The 20844-nt window shown below is 38.1% G+C and overlaps 1 protein-coding gene across 2 annotated transcripts in view; it reads left to right on the top strand.

The window, feature by feature from the left end:
- LOC149457568 (uncharacterized) overlaps positions 1–20202 on the top strand; it is a 121429-nt gene extending 101227 nt beyond the window's left edge. For both annotated transcript variants that reach the window (XM_089683531.1, XM_089683532.1), the window contains 4 exons: positions 635–689; positions 2872–3060; positions 15063–15140; positions 19128–20202. In XM_089683531.1, the coding sequence (XP_089539657.1) occupies positions 635–689; positions 2872–3060; positions 15063–15140; positions 19128–19321 (516 nt within the window). In that variant the 3' untranslated portion in view covers positions 19322–20202. The remainder of the gene's footprint in view (positions 1–634; positions 690–2871; positions 3061–15062; positions 15141–19127) is intronic.
- Positions 20203–20844: the final 642 nt, after the last annotated feature.

Genomic DNA, 20844 nt, shown 5'->3' with positions numbered 1-20844 from the left:
TTTATTTCAGTATCTGCATCTCTATATTTCTCCATTATCTGGCCGTATACAACAGATGGTCTTGAACAGTAGGACACAACTAGCCTAGTAGAACAATTGTTTGTTAACTCAGAGGGCTTGAAATCTAAAATCAAGCCCTGTAGCATACATTTCTAGTGTTGTTTTGAATTTCAGTGATAAACAAAGGAAGAGCATCCTTTAATTTTCCACCTGGCCGATAATGTATTCTCTTGATGCTGGAATCCTGAGGAGGCCTGCTATGGCTATTTATTACTTCTCACTGATATTGGATGATGGAAATCTTATGTATCAATTTATTATGTCTGTCCATTTGCCAAAATTTTGTACCTTTCTCTGTTCATTCTGCTTTAATGTATTTAACATTTTTTGTGTATATAACTACTTGGATAAGTTTTTTCTTTTGTTATTGTAAACTTCTCTTTGTTAGCTTTATACTCCTAGATTGTAAGCTCCGAGGAGCAGGGCCCTCCTATCCCTCTTGTATTGAACTGTATTGTTGCTGTATTGTCTCCCATTATATTGTAAAGCGCTGAGCAAACTGTTGGCACTATATAAATCCTGTATAATAATAATATTTCTTAGCTTTTTTTAAATAATTTGTTTCATTATTTAGGGAAGAGAACCTACAGACCAGCACATCAAACAAGTGTGTATGAGAGTGTTACAAGGTAGGTTAAACTGCAGGATAAAGCAAAAATCACATTTTCATTTCCCAACTCATGTATTTTATCTTAACCCCTTTGCACCCGCACCTCCTGGCCATTTAAATGGTTTTATATGCTGGGAGGCATGGCAGGATTTGTGATTATGTGACTGCCATGATTGGCTGTCACAGCGGTCACATGATTGGAAAGTTCCCGATTTCAAGAAGAGATTGGGAGCTTTCCATTAGCTGGCTATAATTGTGCTGGGAGGCAATCTTGGCACAGTTCTGTTTTTTGTGGGTACGCATATATGCAGCCTCTTGGTGTTAATGCCCACACGTGACAGGCCTCATATATGCCTGTGACTGGTGGCAAGGAGGTAAAGCTATTACTCTAAATGAAAATGCTGTTACATGGTATATTAACTTATACTGTATACTATATGTGTTATGTAGTGGATAACAGCCTCAGTTCTGTATTCACTATTAGATTTGAGATAAATTGAATACAGTAACTGTTGAATCAGTTAGTCTCCTTGAAATTATGGTGATGTCACCTAGCAGGATGCAAAGGCATTATTGAAGTTCAAAAGTCAACACAATCTTGGTTAAGGTTATGAACAGTTATAGGGTTCATGCACACTGGGCATAAGAAATGCTGCCTGTACAGGCTTTTGATTGGCTGTCACAGCGGTCACATGTTTGGAAAGTTCCCCATTTCAAGAAGAGATTGGGAGCTTTCCATTAGCTGGCTATAATTGTGCTGGGAGGCAATCTGGGCACAGTTCTGTTTTTTGTGGGTACGCATATATGCAGCCTCTTTGTGTTAAGGCCCACACGTGACAGGCCGCATATATGCGTGTGACTGGTGCCAAGGAGGTAAAGCTATTACTCTAAATGAAAATGCTGTTACATGGTATATTAACTTATACTGTATACTATATGTGTTATGTAGTGGATAACAGCCCCAGTTCTGTATTCACTTTTAGATTTGAGATAAATTGAATACAGTAACTGTTGAATCAGTTAGTCTCCTTGAAATTATGATTATGTCACCTAGCAGGATGCAAAGGCATTATTAAGGTTCAAAAGTCAACACAATCTTGGTTAAGGTTATGAACAGTTATAGGGTTCATGCACACTGGGCATAACAAATGCTGCTTATACAGGCTTTTGGCATTTCTTTTCTTCAGCCTATATAAGCAGCTCTATATTAGCCTATTTGTCCATGCACATTAGGGCGTTTACAGGTATATTTGCAGAAGAGTGTTTTCTGGCAGAAAAAAAAACATGAGTATGGCATTTTTGAAAGGAGCTTTTTTTGTGCATAAAATGCGCATAAATGCTAATAAATGCAGTGGTTCGGAGTGCTTGGTGTTTTCAAGTGTATATTGATTATAGGGAAAAATGAGAAGAGGGGAAAAAAAAACAATTATAAAAGCAAATGCCCGTAAATGCTCATAAACTCTAGTGCATTACGAGCCAATATGAGAACTATGAGCATTTTATTCTGCTTTTTCTGCTAGAGGTTCTGGCATTTTTTCAGCCGCCTAGCGTGCTTGGACCCATAAAAGGATAAGATTATCTCACTTCCTGTTCCTTTGCTGGAATCCACTAATTCTTTATTAATTACACAACCAGATAGTGAAACCAGCCACTGTAGTATACTCTTGGTAAAGACAGTCATGTTGTGCTGTCACAGAGGTGGTAATCACGGCTGAGGTAAGCACAGTACAGATGTGACTGGTAAGACCACACTAAGTGCTCATAGCACATACAATATCTCAGTGCCATAGACTTCCGGACTGTAAGCTTAGAGCTAGGCGAGATCAATTTAATTTTTGCTACTTCAGATGAGGAGAGTACAGTGATCAGACCTTATTTTCTCCTTGATGTTTTGTATGACCATGAAAAATGAAATGCTTAGGAGTTGCATTAAGAAACAGATCCCAGCAAACAGGGGAGATGAGATTTTAGGGATGGCTCAGTCTGAAGAAGAGGAACTGTTCATGAATTGCTAGTTCTGAAAAGAATACTTTCTAATGTGCTGTGTAATATATCAGTACTATGAGGAATAGGAGAAATAAATACAAGTAAGCAAAAGTAGTCATTATGGAAAAATAATATAAATATACACTGAAATAAAAAAATTCTGTGTTAAAATGACTATATATGAGTGTGTTTGTGTTTGAATTTTATTTTTACAGATCAGTTAGCAAACTTGGCAGCCAGTCTACGAAGACCAGAATCTGGAGCTGCTGGCTTACCAGGACGACCAGGTCCACCAGGTGTTCCTGGACCTCCTGGTGATAATGGTTTACCAGGACATATTGGACAAAGAGGACTTCCAGGGCTTAAAGGTCCTTCTGGTGAAATTGGCATTAGAGGTCCAAAAGGTAAACGATTGCATTCCACCATTTATATGTTCAGAAGCTTAGACAGATTGAAAGGCAAATGGTTGCACATTTTCCACATATTCCAACTTGCATAGGTAAACTCTCAATGCCAAGGTCAGTTTGGCTATAATGTATGTTACATTTTAGTTTGTGAAAACTAGCACATTTGCATTTGATGTATGATTTTTAGGGCCAGAAATTTCAGCTAACATATTTTTCCAACTATTCACTTGTATGGCAAACATTTCTCACTTTTTACACCTCAAATTATACTAATAAAATAACCAAATATACACTTACAGACTCTAAATCTGATTACAATCCCTTAACATAAAACTAACCAAAAAACTATTGCTTATCCTCAACCTAACACCTATATTTAACACCCAACCTGAAGTATCCCCTAACACTGGCCTTAAACCCTAGACCAAATCTATACTATCAGGGTGATAGCTAGTATATTTTCTTGGTAATAAATACTATCATAGTGGTAAATTATATTTTGGCAGTGATATCAATAAAAATGTACCACAATAGAAATGCCATTTAATAACAGCTTTTACATTTACAAATTATTAGTGCCAAAAGAACCTTTTCATTTTGTGTGGATAAAAAAATATAGCGACATGGCTAATGGGCAGCTATATTTCTAGTATGAGAACCGTTAGCTTAGGCCTTCTGTACAAACATTTACCTGAATTTCCCAGGAAGAACTGTGCTATTCTTTTCTTTCAGTTGGACTTTGAAGAATCAAAGTGGGGTTGATTTACTAAAACTGTAGAGTACAAACTCTGGTGCAGCTCTACACAGAAGCAAGTCAGTTTCCAGGTTTTATTGTCAAAGCTTAAATGAGCAAGCTGAAGGTGCAACCTGATTGTCTACCATGCATAGCTCACCAGAGTTTGCACTCTCTAGTTTTAGTAAATCAACTGTACTTAATTTTCACAGTGTGGTATGTCCACAGAAAGACAGTGCAAATCTACCACTACTGAACTTTACTTAGCTCTGGTTTACACCGGTGCACCTTGTCATGTGATTTGACAGTATCAAATAGACCGACCCTATTGTCCTCAATAGATCAGTACAAATCATTGCGACTCTGACACTGTCACAGTCATACCAATTTTGAATGTAGCACCTGCACTACTTTTTGCGATTTCAGGTGCAACTTGCATAGACATCTGTGGATGAAGTCGCACAGATGTCTTCCAAATCGCACCTGAAGTTGCACTGACATGTGACTTTGAAATTATGCAACTTCACTTCACATTTCAAAATCAGATCCGATGTGAACCCGGGCTTAGACATACAGTGTGTATAATGCATTTTGGGAGAATTGCAAACAGCACCATGGTTCTCATTTAGCATAACATTTGAAAGAATGGCTGCTTATGCTGCCCATATAACCAATTAGATTCCAACAGTTTTGGAATCTGTTTGAAGGCCATTGTTCCAGACACTTTGATACTTAAGGCCAAGTGTTATCATAGGAATTGTGTGCTGGTAGAGTGACAGAAATGTATTTATTCATGAGAAATATTTTTGGAAATTTTCAAGTATAAATAACAAAAAAAATAAGATTTTTGTACTTACTATAACATTTTTTCTTGAAGTCCATTGTGAGACACAAGATTGTAAAATAGTTTGTGACAAGTTTATGCTGCTGCCTTCTGGAGGTTTGGACACTGGCAAAATAAAAAACAGTTAAGCTAGCTCCTACATAACCTCGCCTCCAATTGTCATACCTCAGTTTTTTTTAGCAAGCAGCACTTAAAGCGGAGTATGGATCCCTTGGATCTAGCAATGTGACGTGCAGGATATCCCTGCCCAGCCGCTGCCATCTTCCACCAGCTTGATTCCGGGTCTTGATAGCCAGCCGCTGTCATTGGCCGGGTGGGGATAACATAACTTCCACGCATGAGAAGGAGTTCTGATTATGCATTGCTGAATTTGTACAGTGAGCTATGTGTGCATTAAAATTCCTGCCTGTTTGCCCTTTTTTACTTTTTGACCTAAAATTCCACTTTAAAACATAGAATAGCAGGACTTGTATCCCTAAATGAACTCAAAGAAAAAAATAAGGATTTTATAGTAAGTACAAAATTCCAGCAGATGTGGAGTTTATGTAGCATCAATATCAATACAGATAAAGATAATGTCCAGGAGAGACATGCATAATAACCCTAGATCAGAGCTGAAAAACTTCAAGAAGAAACCTATACTAGAAGAAAAAAAGAGCCTCTACCAAAAAAGTGGAGGACACACAATATCCACTGTGAGGGAATAAATATACTAACCAACAGGAACGCAACTTAGAATAGCAGTTATGTGGTCTACCAAAAGTATATTTGTATATAATAAAGCCTAGTGTACCAAATATATGACTTCAGGGAAAGAAAGGGCCAGACAAAATGGAGGAGATTTTCTAAAACTGTTGCACACAGAATCTGGTGCAGCTGTACATAGTAACTAGTTCAGTTCCATGTTTTATTGTCAAAGCTTAATTGAACAAGCTGAAGGCTGATTGGTTACTATGCACAGCTGTACCAGATTTTGTGTGCGCCAATTTTAGCAAATCTCCCCCAATATGTCAATGAAAATATAAGCCAAGTAGAAAACAGTCTGAAATTTAGATACAGTATCTTTAACTTTTGTCATTAACACAACAAAGGTCTAAAATGGCAGGGATGTCCCTAGACGGGAAGTAATCTCTAAAAGATAAGTATGGAAATGAGAGCTCTCTGAACAGGAAATTACATTAATAGAGATTAGGAATAGAGTAATAAAATGGGGTACAGTTCAAATGGCAGCTGATATGACAGACTGATCAAGTAAAAAAAAAAAAATAAGATAGCAGAGACAACATGGTGTTCATGGTACACAAAATACTAAAGTGCAAAATACCAAACTATTTGAAACGGATTCCTTTAAATTCAGAAATACCTATAGAAAGGTATGGAGTTTTGGAAAGAACCAAGTGTCCAAAAGCAGTAGGAACCTTATAAATGGGAAGAACTCAACATCAGAGAAGAGTGCAGAAGTAATTGGGATAGCACAAAAAAAAGTACCCAAGCTAAGCTAGCAAAAAAGACATGCATGTCAATTACTTAATCTAACTTTCAGAAAGCAGGTAAAACTTGAGCATCAAAGCTGTCAGAATAACAGGTGATCCAGGACATTCTCTCACTTAGAACATGTGGGCAAGTTTTTATGCAGAAGCCGGAAAAGAAGAAGTGGAGGATTTATGGCTTCTGGATCTTGCACTGTGCACGTGTACGAGGAGTTGCTGTAACAACAGAGGAAGATTAAAGTCGATCCACCCCATCAGCAGATCTCCTGTGGTGGGGAGGGTATACTATCCAAGTACTGGAGGCACCAGGAACAACACGGTCAATAACAGAGTCAAATAGGCACCTACCTCTGAAGGAAGAGCAAATTAAATTACTAAGTATTTATTTATTTTGTGAGCTGCATTGGATACATTTTTTGTAAACAGCTGCCAGCACTCTAACATACTCTCATATACTATGTGCAGTCCAAAATACTGATTTTTGATTTGAAAGAGTAAATGAAATGCTCCTTAAGGGAATCATCAGCTTCCCAAGCATGGAGCTGAAGTACTCTATGCATGTGAATAGACATTAGACTCATGTGGGAGGCAACCCTAGTAACTTGTAGGAGACCATCATAGCTGAAACACCGAAAGTTCCAGGGTATATACAGTTGTGTTCAAAATAATAGCAGTGTGTTGAAAAAAGTGAATAAAGCTCAAAATCCTTCTAATAGCTTTTATTCCATACACACAAATGCATTAGGAACACTACACATTCTATTCCAAATCAAAAATGAAGAAAAATATATCAAATTTGTGTTGTTCCTATAAAATAATTGAAGAAAAGTGAATATTAGACTGTTCAAAAAAATGTTTGTATTCTTCTTTACAAACTCAAACATTCACTATATAAACTGAAAAATGTTTGAAGATTTTGCTTTCCTTTGAATCACTTAATTAATATTTAGTTGTATAAGCACTGTTTCTGAGAACTGCTGTACATCTGTATGGCATGGAGTCAACCAACTTCTGGCACCTGTGAACAGGTATTCCAGCCCAGGATGATTGGACTACATTCCACAGTTCTTCTCTATTTCTTGGTTTTGCCTCAGAAACTGCATTTTTGATGTCACCCCACAAGTTTTCTATTGGATTAAGATCCGGGGATTGGGCTGGCCACTCCATAACATCAATCTTGTTGGTCTGGAACCAAGATGTTGCACGTTTACTGGTGTGTTTGGGGTCCTTGTCTTGTTGGAACACCCATTTCAAGGGCATTTCCTCTTCAGCATAAGGCAGCATGACCTCTTCAAGTATTCTGATGTATTCAAACTGATCCATGATCCCTGGTATGCGATAAATAGGCCCAACACTGTAGTATGAGAAACATCCCCATATCATGATGCTTGCGCAACCATGCTTCACTGTCTTCACAGTGTACTGTGGCTTGAATTCAGTGTTTGGGGGTCGTCTGACAAACTATCTCCGGCCACTAGACCCAAAAAGAACAATCTTACCTTCATCAGTCCACAAATCGTTGCGCCATTTCTCTTTAGGCCAGTCAATGTGCTGTTTGGCACATTGTAACCTCTTCAGTACACGTCTTTTTTTCAACAGTGGGACTTTGCGGGGGCTTCTTGCAGATAGCTTGGCTTCACATAGGCGTCTTCTAATTGTAACAGTACTCACAGGTAACTTTAGACCTTCTTTGATCTTCCTGGAGCTGATTGTTGGCTGAGTCCTTGCCATTTTGGCTATTCTTCTATCCATTCGAATGGTAGTTTTTCGCTTTCTTTCACGTCTTTCGGGTTTTGGTTGACATTTTAAAGCATTTGCGATCATTTTAGCTGAGCAGCCTATCCATTTCTGCACTTCTTTATATGTTTTCCCCTCTCCAATTTTTAGTCAAGGTACGCTGTTCTTCTGAACAATGTCTGGAATGACCCATTTTCCTCAGAATTGCAGAGAGAAATGCACTGTAACCACCATGTACAACATTTGCTGCCTTCCTTCTTTCCTTAAATAAGGGCAATAATTGCCACCTGTTTTTCAAAGACTGAATGACCTCACTAATAGAACTCCACACTGCTGTTATTTTGAACATGCCCCTTTCAATTAGTGATTCAATTACACAGAATCAGCAGCATGCCTGTCATGACTGTTGGGTCTGTTGGATTTCTATTATTCTACTACACCTGCTAGTAAATTATTTGCCATGTAGAAATATCATTTCTACCAAAAACAGTGATTGATCAGGTTAGTGATGTCTGACTGCTATTATTGTGAACACAACTATATGTCTGTCCTGGGCATGTCTCTTTTATAAGAATAAATCAACTCAAGACATTGCTGCACAAATTTGAGCGACTGCCAATATGGGTTGGATGGTTTTACTAGACAATTCAAAGTAATACCTTTGAACATAGTTCAATGGAAATCCTTAAATGTAAGAACATCATCAATCTGTTTGGTGGTATGTTTGTAAAGGCAACAAACCTGAGCAATTGATGCTAGTGAAGGTCGCAGGTGGCTAGAGGTGATCGAGTCACAAAAGGCAGTGGATGATGTCAGCACTCAGATCTCTCAGCCTTATCCAAGAGGAAAACAGAAGGAACATATTAAAAGTAAACAACTGCATCCACTGTGAAGTAATTCACAGTATATTAATCTGCTCAAGTTCATTTACTAAGGAAGTTCTTAGAGACTGGGTGCACCAGAGTTTGTGCCCTTCTCTGCATCTGGAAAAAAATGCTTGTAAACTGTACAGACAAGCATGTATCAAAAGACACATTTCAGGAAAAAAAAAACCTTGATGCCTAAAAGTACAAAGTGCAAAACAGTTGTGGAACTGACATGGTACAGGCCAGAAGGTTTACTTTCCCCAAATGCGTGGAAAGAGACTGTCACAGACTGGGTCACAGTGACTGCTGTGCAACAGCTCTAGAGTAGGAGAGAGCTCTGCAGCTGTCTAACCCTGTACATCTAAGTGTAGATATCACTACAATACAGGGCTAAATGTGACATTCTATAATAACCAAAAAAGCTGAAAAAAAACACCAGGGGTGTGGGTAAGCATTCCAATGTTAGGAAAATGCCATATGTTTCAGCCTGTAAGGTTGCTTTGTAACTTATTCAGAGACTGGATCACACTAGTCATCATGCCACTGCTCTGCGCTGGAGATTATGCTCTGTGGCTATCTGACACACTGAAGGGCTGGAAAGTGCCACAATTCAGAGTATAGTGCCAACAGAGACTGACCAGTTTCACGCACTAAGTGAGTTTTTAGAGGGCCATACCAGAGGCTGTGCCATGGCTCAGGACCTGGAGTGCACTCTGTGATCAACTAACTCAGTACAATAAAGTCAAAGCCAGTGCCCTAGAGACAGATTTCAAGTTAGTCCTGTGATCCTCCATCCAAGGCATCACCGAGGCTTAACGGATCAGGATTGCTGCTATGGAGGGATTAGTTCAAGCTGCTTGTTTAAGGTATTGTTTGAAGTTACCAATGAAAACATATGCACAATGTAAAAAAATGTCTTGGCTGAAATAAAAAAAAATGTGTAAAAAAAAAGGAATAGTGGTTTTCCACAGCAGAGCTATCCAACCTCATGGGACGCAAGCTGAAAAAACTGAGGCATGACACAGTTGGAGGTGGGGTTATGCAGAGGATGACTTTATTTTATTTTGCTGCTGTTCAAACTTTCAGAGGGAAGCAGCATAACCACTTATCATAGAATATTTAACAAACCTGTGTCCCTGAGAGGATGATAAAGGGAAAATGTATTTCATAAACAACCAATTCATGCAGCATCTTAAGAACAAAAAAATAAGATAACATTAAATTACCGGTACATTTGTCAGTTATAGTTTAACAGCAAAGATGACTATGCATGGACATGTCTGCATGCTCAGGTGAGGGCCTGGTAAGGACCCTACACAATTTTTTTTTATTTTTCTCTGACAGCTCCTTCATTTACATACTGCTGGCTACTTAACAACCAATGACTCATGCCTATTGCTGACAGCAGGGATGAGTTAATGGTTGTAGGAAGCAGATGGGTGCTGGTTCCTTAACAAATGACTCATTCCTGCTGACTGTTAGTATTTTACAAACCTGTGACCCTCAAAAGGATGATAAAGATAAAATATTATTATCGTTTCATAAAGGATCAATTCATCCAGCATGACATGACAAGTGATCTTAAGAACAAAAATATGAAGGTAACATTAAACGTGAAATATGGGTTTTAAAAATATATATATATATATACTCACTCAGGAGTATTGAAGCTTCTAAGACTGAGAACTGAGTGATCAAACTCCACTGATAGCTCAGTTCTCAGCCTTCAGTGAGCAGAGAGCCGGTCAGTCATTGACCCTCTGCTCTGCCTCTTCAGCGCATACTGGAGCGCTGGGTTGGGGAAGGTGCTGAATCGGCTGGCTCAGGCTCTCAGTGGCACGCTGAAAGGCTGAGCTATCTACTGATACAGGCATCTAGGTGGATCCCGACCACATGATCAGGATCTTTTCAGAGCCTGGACTGGCTCTGTGACTGGCCCGGACTATAACACTCTGTTGGCTGAAAACGGTTCATAGGAGTGCAGAACTAAGTGCTCTCCTATGATCCATAGGAGAAGTAGGGCCAAAAAAGCTTTGGCCCTCCTTCTCCTTTAAATTACATTTGCCAGTTATATTTTAATAGATGAGATGCCTTTTAATAATAGTAATCATCTCTATCTCAGCATAATGTTTAAATTAACTATAATAGAAAGAAATATCATTTGTTAGATAATACAAAGTGTGCAGCAATTTATTAATGTGCTGTAGAAGTTCAGCAAACCTTACTTCAAAGAATGTCCTAACTAAAATAAATATCAGAATAGAACCATAAAGAAGTGTACTAAAGAAATGCCCAAAGGAGATGTGACTTATGTCTCTTGGCCAAATCTCGAAGATACAATGAATTCACAAGATGCTAGATTGTACCCCTGTAGGAAGATAAAACATCCATAGCATTATAATCCTGTGAAGTCAGATTCTTTTAATTAATTACAGTGCAGCTGTAGAGGTTTGATCTCAGCATAATCTCATGAATCATTCCTACACTGTCAGCGACAATTGCAATGCAATGACTAAATACAGCAGTATGTCACTATACAATAAAGGTTTTCCAGGGATATTTACCAGAATAAATATAATGTTTAAAGTAATGCTTCTTTACAAACATTACTCATTTTAAGAAGGTTATTAGCTGCTAGCTGCATCTTCCCAAGAGCCTCTCCCTACTACTTCAAAAGCACAAGTATTGCTATGTCAAATATCCTGGGTGTCAGTGCACCTGTTGCTTGCTAACACTGATGGTCTGTCAAGGGCATCGCAACTAGTTTCTAGACTGAAGTTATTAGAACCTAGTACCTGTGTATTTGGACTCACAGGTGTATAAGGTTTCTTTCACACAGCCATCATCCATTCAGTTAAGTTTTTTCAAACAAAAAGTGGATTCAATTTATATCAGTATTTACAACTGTTTTGAGTTCAGTTCAGTTTATATCAGTCTACATCTTACATCTGTGTTTACATCTGTCCGCCAGAGTCCTAACAACCATGACTGAACCATATTAGATCACATGCCCTCAACATGGGAGGCACCATAGGGACCCCCCCCCCAGCAAAGCACCTTGTCCTCATGTTGATGAGGACAAGGGCCTCTTCCCCACAAATATGGTCCAGGGGTTGTGGGGGTCTGTGGGCAGGGGGTTTATTGGAATCTGGAGCAATAAAGGGGCCTCGAGATCCAAGCCCCCTATAAGAATGAGTAAGGGGTACGTAGTACCCCACTATATTAGCTGAGATGGTTTTATCATACTGGGCAAAATATGTTACAGAGTCCTAACAACCATGACTGAACCATATAAGACCAAATGCCATCAACATGGGCCCCCCCCAACAAAGCACCTTGTCCCCATGTTGATGAGGACAAGGGCCGCTTCCCCACAAATATGGCCCAGGGGTTGTGGGGGTCTGTGGGCAGGGGGCTTATTGGAATCTAGAACAATAAAGGGGCCTCCAGATCCAAGCCCCCTATGTGAATGAGTAAGGGGTACGTAGTACCCCACTATATTAGCTGAGATTGTTTGATCATACTGAGCAAAATATGTTACAGAGGAACCAAAATTAGATATTTCTTGTCTTCCTCATCCTCCTCAACTGCCTTAGTTACCATCCCACCCATGCTCAGAGATTCCAGGTTTGGTGGAACATGTCTCCTCACCTTGATTGGCTCATTGTTAGGTCTGGGCTTTGTCAGATTGGGCCATAGAGGAATTACACAGGATTATAGTGGGAACTGGCAGTGCACCGAGTCTGTGAGTTATGTTAAAGAAGGAAAGCACTGAGTTTACGTTAAGTGAGCCTATACATTTGTATAAAGAGCACAAAGTACAAGTTTACATTAAAGCGCAACTGGATTCCACTATATGCGGTTGAGCTTTTGCAATAATGTACAAGGATGCTCAGCATGCTTGCATGTTATGACACACTTACCTCTCAATATGCCCTCCTCCAGTGGCAATAGGTCAGGGCTGCGATTGCCACTTAGTCCGACATCATCTCCCTTATATATTCTTCCCAATCCCACAGCGATCTTCTTCAGCCATTGGATGGTCACTAATGATTTAACACCTGTATGCATGCATTGTCCCTAGCACCTCCCGCCTGTATTCTGAGCAAGCATGTAGAGAATCGGCCAGGATGTAAACTTCTTGGTGCTTGTAGAATGCATTCTTAAAGAAAAGTTGCAAGCAGTATGGGGCAAGGGTTTTTTTTTCCCACAAAGTAAACTTTGCATTTCTCTTTTGCCAAACTGCACTTACCAGTTTTTTAAGGTGGGACTTTATTTCTGCTTTAAAGTAATGGTATTTGGATATGTAATGTATTGCATAGAGTAGTTCTGTGAGAGTACCTTCATTTTTAATAACTGCATGATAGGAAAGGGCACAGGCAGTATTGACGGTGCCTGACCCATTGAATTTTCTGCAATGAAAAGCTTCCCAACTGCTGTTTTCTTTTAGCAATTGTTAAGCAACAGCAGCAAATAAAGAAAGTTGTTCTACTTTGCCTTAAAATGTCCAAGAATAGTACTTTTTTAAACATGATTTGCTTTTGTACTGCAGTGCATCATATATTAATGTTTTTGTTACATGAAATAAATGCTGCAGACCTTTACGAATGGCCAGCTGTAATACACCAACTTAGCTTTCATTAAATCTGTTAGACTAGACTTCCTTTACCTTTCCTGAGCTTTGCAAGGTAATCCTACACCTTGCGAGTAATATAACCCTATGGCATTGTCTAAGTTTTCCCAGGGGCATTCTACCACTGGTATATGACTATAACAGTACATAGTATAAACAAGAAAACACATAAACGCTTTCACAAACTCTTTCTTAATTATAAGACTAGTATTTGTTTTAATTGTTAAATTGGTATTAATTTTGACTCACTTTTGTTGAGAGCAATTCAAGGATTTCATCAACAGATCCATTTTCTTCAAAAAGCTTTATTCTTGAAGCATTAAGTGGCAGATGTTTAATGTCTTTGAGATGTAACGGGGCTTTTGATCAGTAATATTTTTTTCTGAGTAGCTTTGTGTGTTGTGTGATATTTCTGTTATATCTCTAGAAACTGCAATAAAAGCTAAAACGTAGAACATTAAAGCAGTGATGATACTTCAAAAAGTTGTGCTTTTTTTTACAGAAGAGATTTAAACTATACCAAGTAAAAAGTACCACATAAAATTCATTATTTTTATTTCCAATACTTTTTAACTTTCCCTCAGATAAAATTGAGTTCTGTCCCCATTCCACCTTCATATAGGTTTTACCACCTCTAAAGTCTAGCTATTTGTCAAAACTTCCTATGGCAAAATTCATGACTGTTGGCCTAGGCAATTTCATAGGGATGATGTATGTTAAAAATATTTTCTGTATAGCAAAACAAAATATTCTTCTTTGTCTTCTAAGCTTCATTTTAAGACAAAAATTATTGCAAACGGTGTTCTGTTATAACCATAGCTAGCCCTAAGAGCTTAAACTACATTTGAAGTAACCATCTAACCAGATTTATGATGTTAAGCCACACTGATGATACTTAAAGCAGTTGCACATGTCAACATCCTTAATTTATATAATAGAAATGACTTCCAGTAAAGTGATGATATCCATAAATGTCACAGCAACAGAATGTAGTTTGTGGTCCCAAAAATAAACAGACATAAGGATTATCAAAGTGAGATTATATGAACTTTAAAATGTTTTTATACTTGCTTTATGTTACTTTACTGTAAAAGCTTTTGATGTTGAAACATATCAGCGGCAGCTTATTTATTAATATTACTGTGCTGCTGTAGTGCTCTGTAATACGGTATCAGCATTACAGCGCTCGCATGCAGTCAACATAAGGCATTAAAGAATACATTTTGGATGGCGGATCTCTCAGCTATATGGCACCTCTACACATCGGCTTAAAAGTGCCAATACACCTTTGGTATCATATTTTAATTTATCAGGCGGCTAGAAACACTTGGAGAGAGCATTTGTTGTCAGGCTATTTGCAAAGCTGAATGATGATGAAGATCAGAATATATTTCCTTTTCAACATGATTCTTAATTTGTACTTTAACCTTTGCTATATTTATTGTGTGAAAGGAGAATCTAATTTTTCATATTTATATTCCAGCACTGCTTTCAAGGCTGCTTTGCATAATTGCATAAATGGCATATGATTCATAATTCTAGATCCCCAGGGAAGAGTCATGCAGTGCAAGCTATTGTGTGTGTGCAATACAGAATGCTTTTAATAGTATGAGAAAAGCAATGGGAAAGGATTTTTGCTATATAGAACAGTATATAGACACCTGCTTCTGATTGATCTTTTAAAATATTGTTGTAGGTGATTCTGGAGAAAGAGGAGAAAGAGGATTGCCAGGAAGAGGTCCAAAAGGATTGCCAGGAATGCCAGGTCTTACAGGTATGCTTTTCACCATATGTTTTACATATGTACAATTGCAAAAAGCCTTACACAGTACAATAAAACTGACTCTGACACTGACATAATTTTATGGCTTTGCCTAGAAGGGGCTAGAGTCTAGAACAAAAAGTCTCAGTTATGGCTTGTGAGTCACAAATCACTGTCAGGAAGGGCTCATGCACATGGCCACAAAAACACAATTTTTTTTTTATCATTACTGTTTTTTACAGTTCTGAACACAGTTCTGTTGTTCTCTATGGGCCCTTTCACACTGTGTGTAAAGATTAGTACATTTGTGATACGTTCTGTGTTCAGGTCTCTAGTATCAAAATATATAATTCTGCATCCAAGGTCAGAAAATTACACATGTACACATATAGGGCTCATGCACATTGCTGCAAAAAAAAAAAAGCAGCTTTTTTATCAGTACTATGTTTTTTTTTACAGATCTGAACACAGTCATGTTGTTCTTTATGGGCACATGCACACAGTGTGTAAAGATCAGTACACTTGCACTGTGTTCTGTGTACAGGTCGGTAAAATCAAAAAATATAATTCTGCATCCAAGGTCAGAAATTTACACACGTACACACATAGGGCTCATGCATATGGCTGCAAAAAACAGCTTTTATATCAGTACTGTTTTGATTTGAATACAGTTCCACTGTTTTCTATGTTTTCAATGAGCCCGTGCACAGAGTGCATAAAGAAAAGTAAACTGTGTCAGGATCCTTATATTTAAACTAAAAGTATCTACTTTCAAGGACAGTAATTTACATGCATACACACACTTTAAAGTGGAACTTCACTCTTTCCCCCTCCTCCTCAAGTAATAAAAACACATTTTTGGGGGGAGCGGGTACCTAATTTTGACAGGCGTTCACTCTCCAATTCTGCTGAAAACACCTAGGCAATTTCTTCCTGCCTGCAACAAGTCCTTCCCTCCCTGCCTGCAACCTCCTTGGACATGTCACAGGTCTGAGGAGGCTGCAGAGCCATTAACAGAGTGCAGTGCAGCAAGCAGATGTGCAGTGGGGAGCCGGCTGTGAAACTGATTTCCACACTAAACATGGTGACACTGAGAACCTGAAGACCAGCGAAGAAGTGGCCTGGGTGAGGACAGCACTGGATCCCTAGACTGATAAGTGCCCTTTTATTAAAAGTCAGCAGCTAAAGTATTTGTAGCTGCTGATTTTTAATTTCATAAAAAGTGATTGAAGAACCTCTTTAAGGACCATTTCATGTTTTTTTACTCATCAATGCAGGATTTTGCATAGATTTTCAGTAATTGTACTACAAAATGTTCATGTACCCTAATGTCATCTATAGGATCATCTCAGTAGATGCTGCTTTAAAATCCACTTCTTGTCTGAACACCTACTATATTACTGTTTCATTGGTTACTTGGTATAGATTTTGAGTACAATTTTCATATTTATTGAAGCTCGTTGCCATTTATTATATCTTTATATATATATATATATATATATATCTCTATATATATATCTATATATAGTTAACAATGCCAGAAATGTCTTTGGAAGTACCGGTAGCTATAGGATTCCAAGAATAAGATTGGCACCCTGAAATTAGAAACCCTGAAATGATTTGCACTTGCACAGTAGACATCATGGTGAAGGATCCACAATCCCAGAAGGGTGACACACTTTCATCAGGTTGCCTAACATTCATCTTTGATAATAGATCCCTGTAGATTACCTAAAATACAAAGAAATAACATGTTAGACTAATTAATATTAGCTGCTTCCAACTTAACAAGTGACAAGCTGAATGTAACATTACGATCTCTCTTTTTCTGCATATCATTAATACAAAGATATAATTAGATAAATTGACTAGATTATTTAATTACATTAAGCTGTATTATTGCTAAATGTTTCTTAGAAATATGAACCATAAAGATTAGTAAGTTGATCAACATAGTTATAGTATATGTAAACCCAATGACTAATTTTTGCATGCTATTGTATTTTCAAAATAATTCTAAAAGTTATTGTAAAGGCATTAAAAAAAAATGTCACACTTACTGGCTCTGTGTGATGGATTTGTACAGGGCTCTGTGCAATGGATTTGTACAGAGCAGCCCCTATCAATCTCTTTTGGGTTTCCCTGCCAACTCTTCTGGCTCCTCTCTCCTTCTGAGTGCCCCCCATAGCAAGCCTCTTGCTGTGGGGTACCTGTGCGGGTTCGATCCTGAGCTGGGCTCTGTGTCTCCCTTGACGCACACAGAGTGGCTCGGCCCTGCAACCCCTGCTCCCTCCTTTCAGGCTGTGATTGACAGCACCAGGAGCCAATGGACATTGTCCAGTTAAACAAGAGAGAGGAGAGAGCTGCTGCTCAGTGCTGCACTGCACAGCGCTTGATTGAGATCAGGCTCAGGTAAATATTTAGTGGGGGGCTGGGGGAGCTAAACACTGGAGTTTTTTTTTTTTTTTTTTACCTGAAAGGGTTAGGGTTCACCCTTTAGAACATGTTACATGTTCCATCCATATTTGCGCTGGAACATGTAACATGTTCCAATTCCTGTCACCTGTTTACTTGATCTCCCCCTCAGTGAGACAGCGAGCCGAGGATCTTCTCCCACACCCTCTATCACAATTTAAAAACAGCGTGGCTGTGAGGGGCTCTGCCCACAAGGCTGCATCATTCATTCACAGTTTCCCATGAATAAATGAACCGCAATGACCACGGCTGATGTTTTGTAGTTCTGAATGAACTGTGAGGGTGCTGATGAGCGCTCTCATAGTTTATACACAAGCCATGCAGCTTTCAAACATACAACCCATATGGAGGTACAGGCTGAAAGCTGCAGGACTTGTCTGCAGAAGCCTGACATTGCACCCCTGATCCACTGATCATGAGTGCAATGCTTTCCAAGCACCTGCAGGAAGAAATATTAAATGCACCTTTGTTTCTTCTGCAAAAATATGTGCTTTTATTATTTTTTCTAAAAAAGGTGAATTTAACCTTTAATGCAGAGTGCGCACTAAGGCAAAAAAAAAGAAAAAACCTTCTGCCTTTGCAACCACTTTAACATTTATGAATGTACAACTTTTATTAAAATAACACCTGGTAATCTGGTCATAAAGGTCCTTGTTCAGACACTTTCTGTGGAGGTGACAAGGCTGTATGTCTGTTCTCTCAAATGCACTTATTCATCATTACCCTGTTCCACAAGCTTCAGGTAACTATAACCAGTCATGCTGATGTTCACTATGCTGGCATTCCCTGCCCTTGCCACCACCAGAAAGCTTGCCCTGAGCATTGGAATGCAGCTGCCACTGGAGAAAATGCCTTACCAAACTACATTTAATCAAGTTAGGGTTTAGATTTAGTTTAAACAATCAAAATGATTCAGTAATTGAAGATTATTCACATATTTTTGAGCCATCTGCTGATCTACTGGTACACAATCTGCCACAAAATTGTTCATAGGGATTATTTAGTGATCTAAAAAACTCCATCTTTAGAAGCAATGGAAAGATTGTGTTCAGACTAACCTTTGAAGTACATTGAAATGAAGATTTGGGTTTAGCTGATCACCTTCACATGTATCTTTGAAAGAGATTGCCATGTATGTTCTAGCAGGCTGTATGTTCCAGTTTGCAGTGGCTGGTTAGTTGCCTGTTTTGACAAAGGATTTATTATATGTCTGTTAAGCAAATGACATTTTTTTTTGCATAACAATGTGCTTTCAAGTCCCTGAATTTAGTTTTTTTTAAATATGTGTTTCATTCATTGAAGTTATATATACAATAGATAATAGGTTATTGACTTTCAATCACATACTGTAAATACTGTATGTAAAAAGCAGAGGTAGAATAGGGTCACCATGTGTTATTATGTGATGCTATCACTGAGTACCAAATATTTATGTCCTCATTTTCAACACATTTAAAGAGCTTTGCTGCTGGTATAGAATATGGTTGGAAATTACTCAAATATCTTTTTTCTGTTTTTGAGCAGGTGAACAAGGCAAACCAAGTTATGGGCGTGTAGGTCGTGATGGTGAGAGAGGTCCACCCGGTCGAGCTGGGCAGCCTGGAATCCCTGGACCACCAGGCCCTCCTGGACAAGCAGGATATTGTGATCCTTCTTCTTGCAGCCTCCAGGCCCTTGCTGCTCCACAGTCCGCTAAAGATTTCAAAGGGCCAGTGTGAAGAGGTCTTGAACTGCTAAAAACCATGTTACTGTCTGCACCTAAAATCGACATCAAAGAATGGAAAAAAGGGAAGAGAAGATAACATACCCCTTTTTAATTTCCAAAGAGCAGGCATTAACACACTGTGACATTTATGACTTAATAAACACCTACCAAATTTGGAAAAGAAACATGGTGCTTAAAATACTTCATGAAGATACCCATAAGCATCTGCAGAGAATAAAAAATAATTTTACAAACATTTGTAAGTTGCCATTTTCACAAGTAAGAGTCCATGGATGAAGAACTACCTTGTATTTTACCTCATGTTTTAATCTCCAACATAGTGTATATAAACCCACTGGAATAAAAAGGCATATTCAACAGAAGTGTACTATGCAGGAAAAACAGCCTTGAAAAAATGTTCCTAGATTGCAGTTTTAAAAATAAAATGTCTCCAGTTATAGAATCCCAGCTTAATATATAGAAACTGTCACCATACCCAATCAATATTTCACCAATAATGTGTTTTTTAAAATTGTATTTTCATGTCTAAACATGGAGGGAAATGGTTCATGTAAAAAGGTGGTACAGCAAGAGCTGTAATTCTCTGTATATGTGCTATAGGTTGGCTGAAATGTCCTGAAGATGCAACCCAATTAAAGACAAAGTGATTTTTTTTTCCTTTAGCTTATTTTGACTCTAAGCATTATGGGTATAAAACCTGTATCAATTGACACCTTCTCTGTGTGGCATCCACTCTGCAGTGTGATAAAAATGCTTAACAGATTTTTAATATCCAGAAATAAAATCGTTTTATAACTGAGAATATTTATTTTCATGTGGCATCTCTGGTTGTATGGAAAACAAGAAAAGTAAGAAATAAATACTGTTTCGTAACCCTGTGCATTTCTTCAGTGTATGCTTGAATAAAGTTAAATAAGGAAATTGAACAAGACCCCTGAGGAGACATCTGCCTTTTAGTTTGAAACGTTTATTTTGTAAATGAGATAAATTGAAAGTTTAGATGTATGCTTTATTTATCATACTCTATATAGAAACTACAGGGGGTTATATATCAAAGTAATGGCATTAACTTTAATTAATGCTAGGAGACCCATTATAAACATATGGCAGACTGCTTTGTGGTACGCTTATCTTATTCTCTATAAACTGTGGGTGACTTGCGGGTGGTTACAAAGATCAATAGTGCATGTCAAAAATAATAGAACTTTTTAAAATGTTGCTTTTATTTACAAGTTTAAAAAGATATGCTTGATTGGGAGTAGTGGTGTTATTAAATTACATGTACATACTGTACACGATCAATTTATTCAAACTACACTTCTGTAAAATAAATTAATATAGTATAAAAAATTGTTACATGGGCCATTTTTTAATTTCATATCAATGCAAATTACATTTGAATTTAAATCTTAAGTCACTGTGATTTTCTAAAAATGTTAAAAAAATGCAGTAAAAATAGCAACCTGGAGGCATTATATACACTTCTGGTGTATGGAAGTCCCAGAACTATGTTTC

Source organism: Staurois parvus, unplaced genomic scaffold (assembly GCF_062004578.1).
Source record: "Staurois parvus isolate SC_StPar_1 unplaced genomic scaffold, SC_StPar_1.0 ptg000313l, whole genome shotgun sequence".
NCBI lineage: Eukaryota > Metazoa > Chordata > Amphibia > Anura > Ranidae > Staurois > Staurois parvus.
This window is presented reverse-complemented; position numbering and strand designations above follow the sequence as displayed.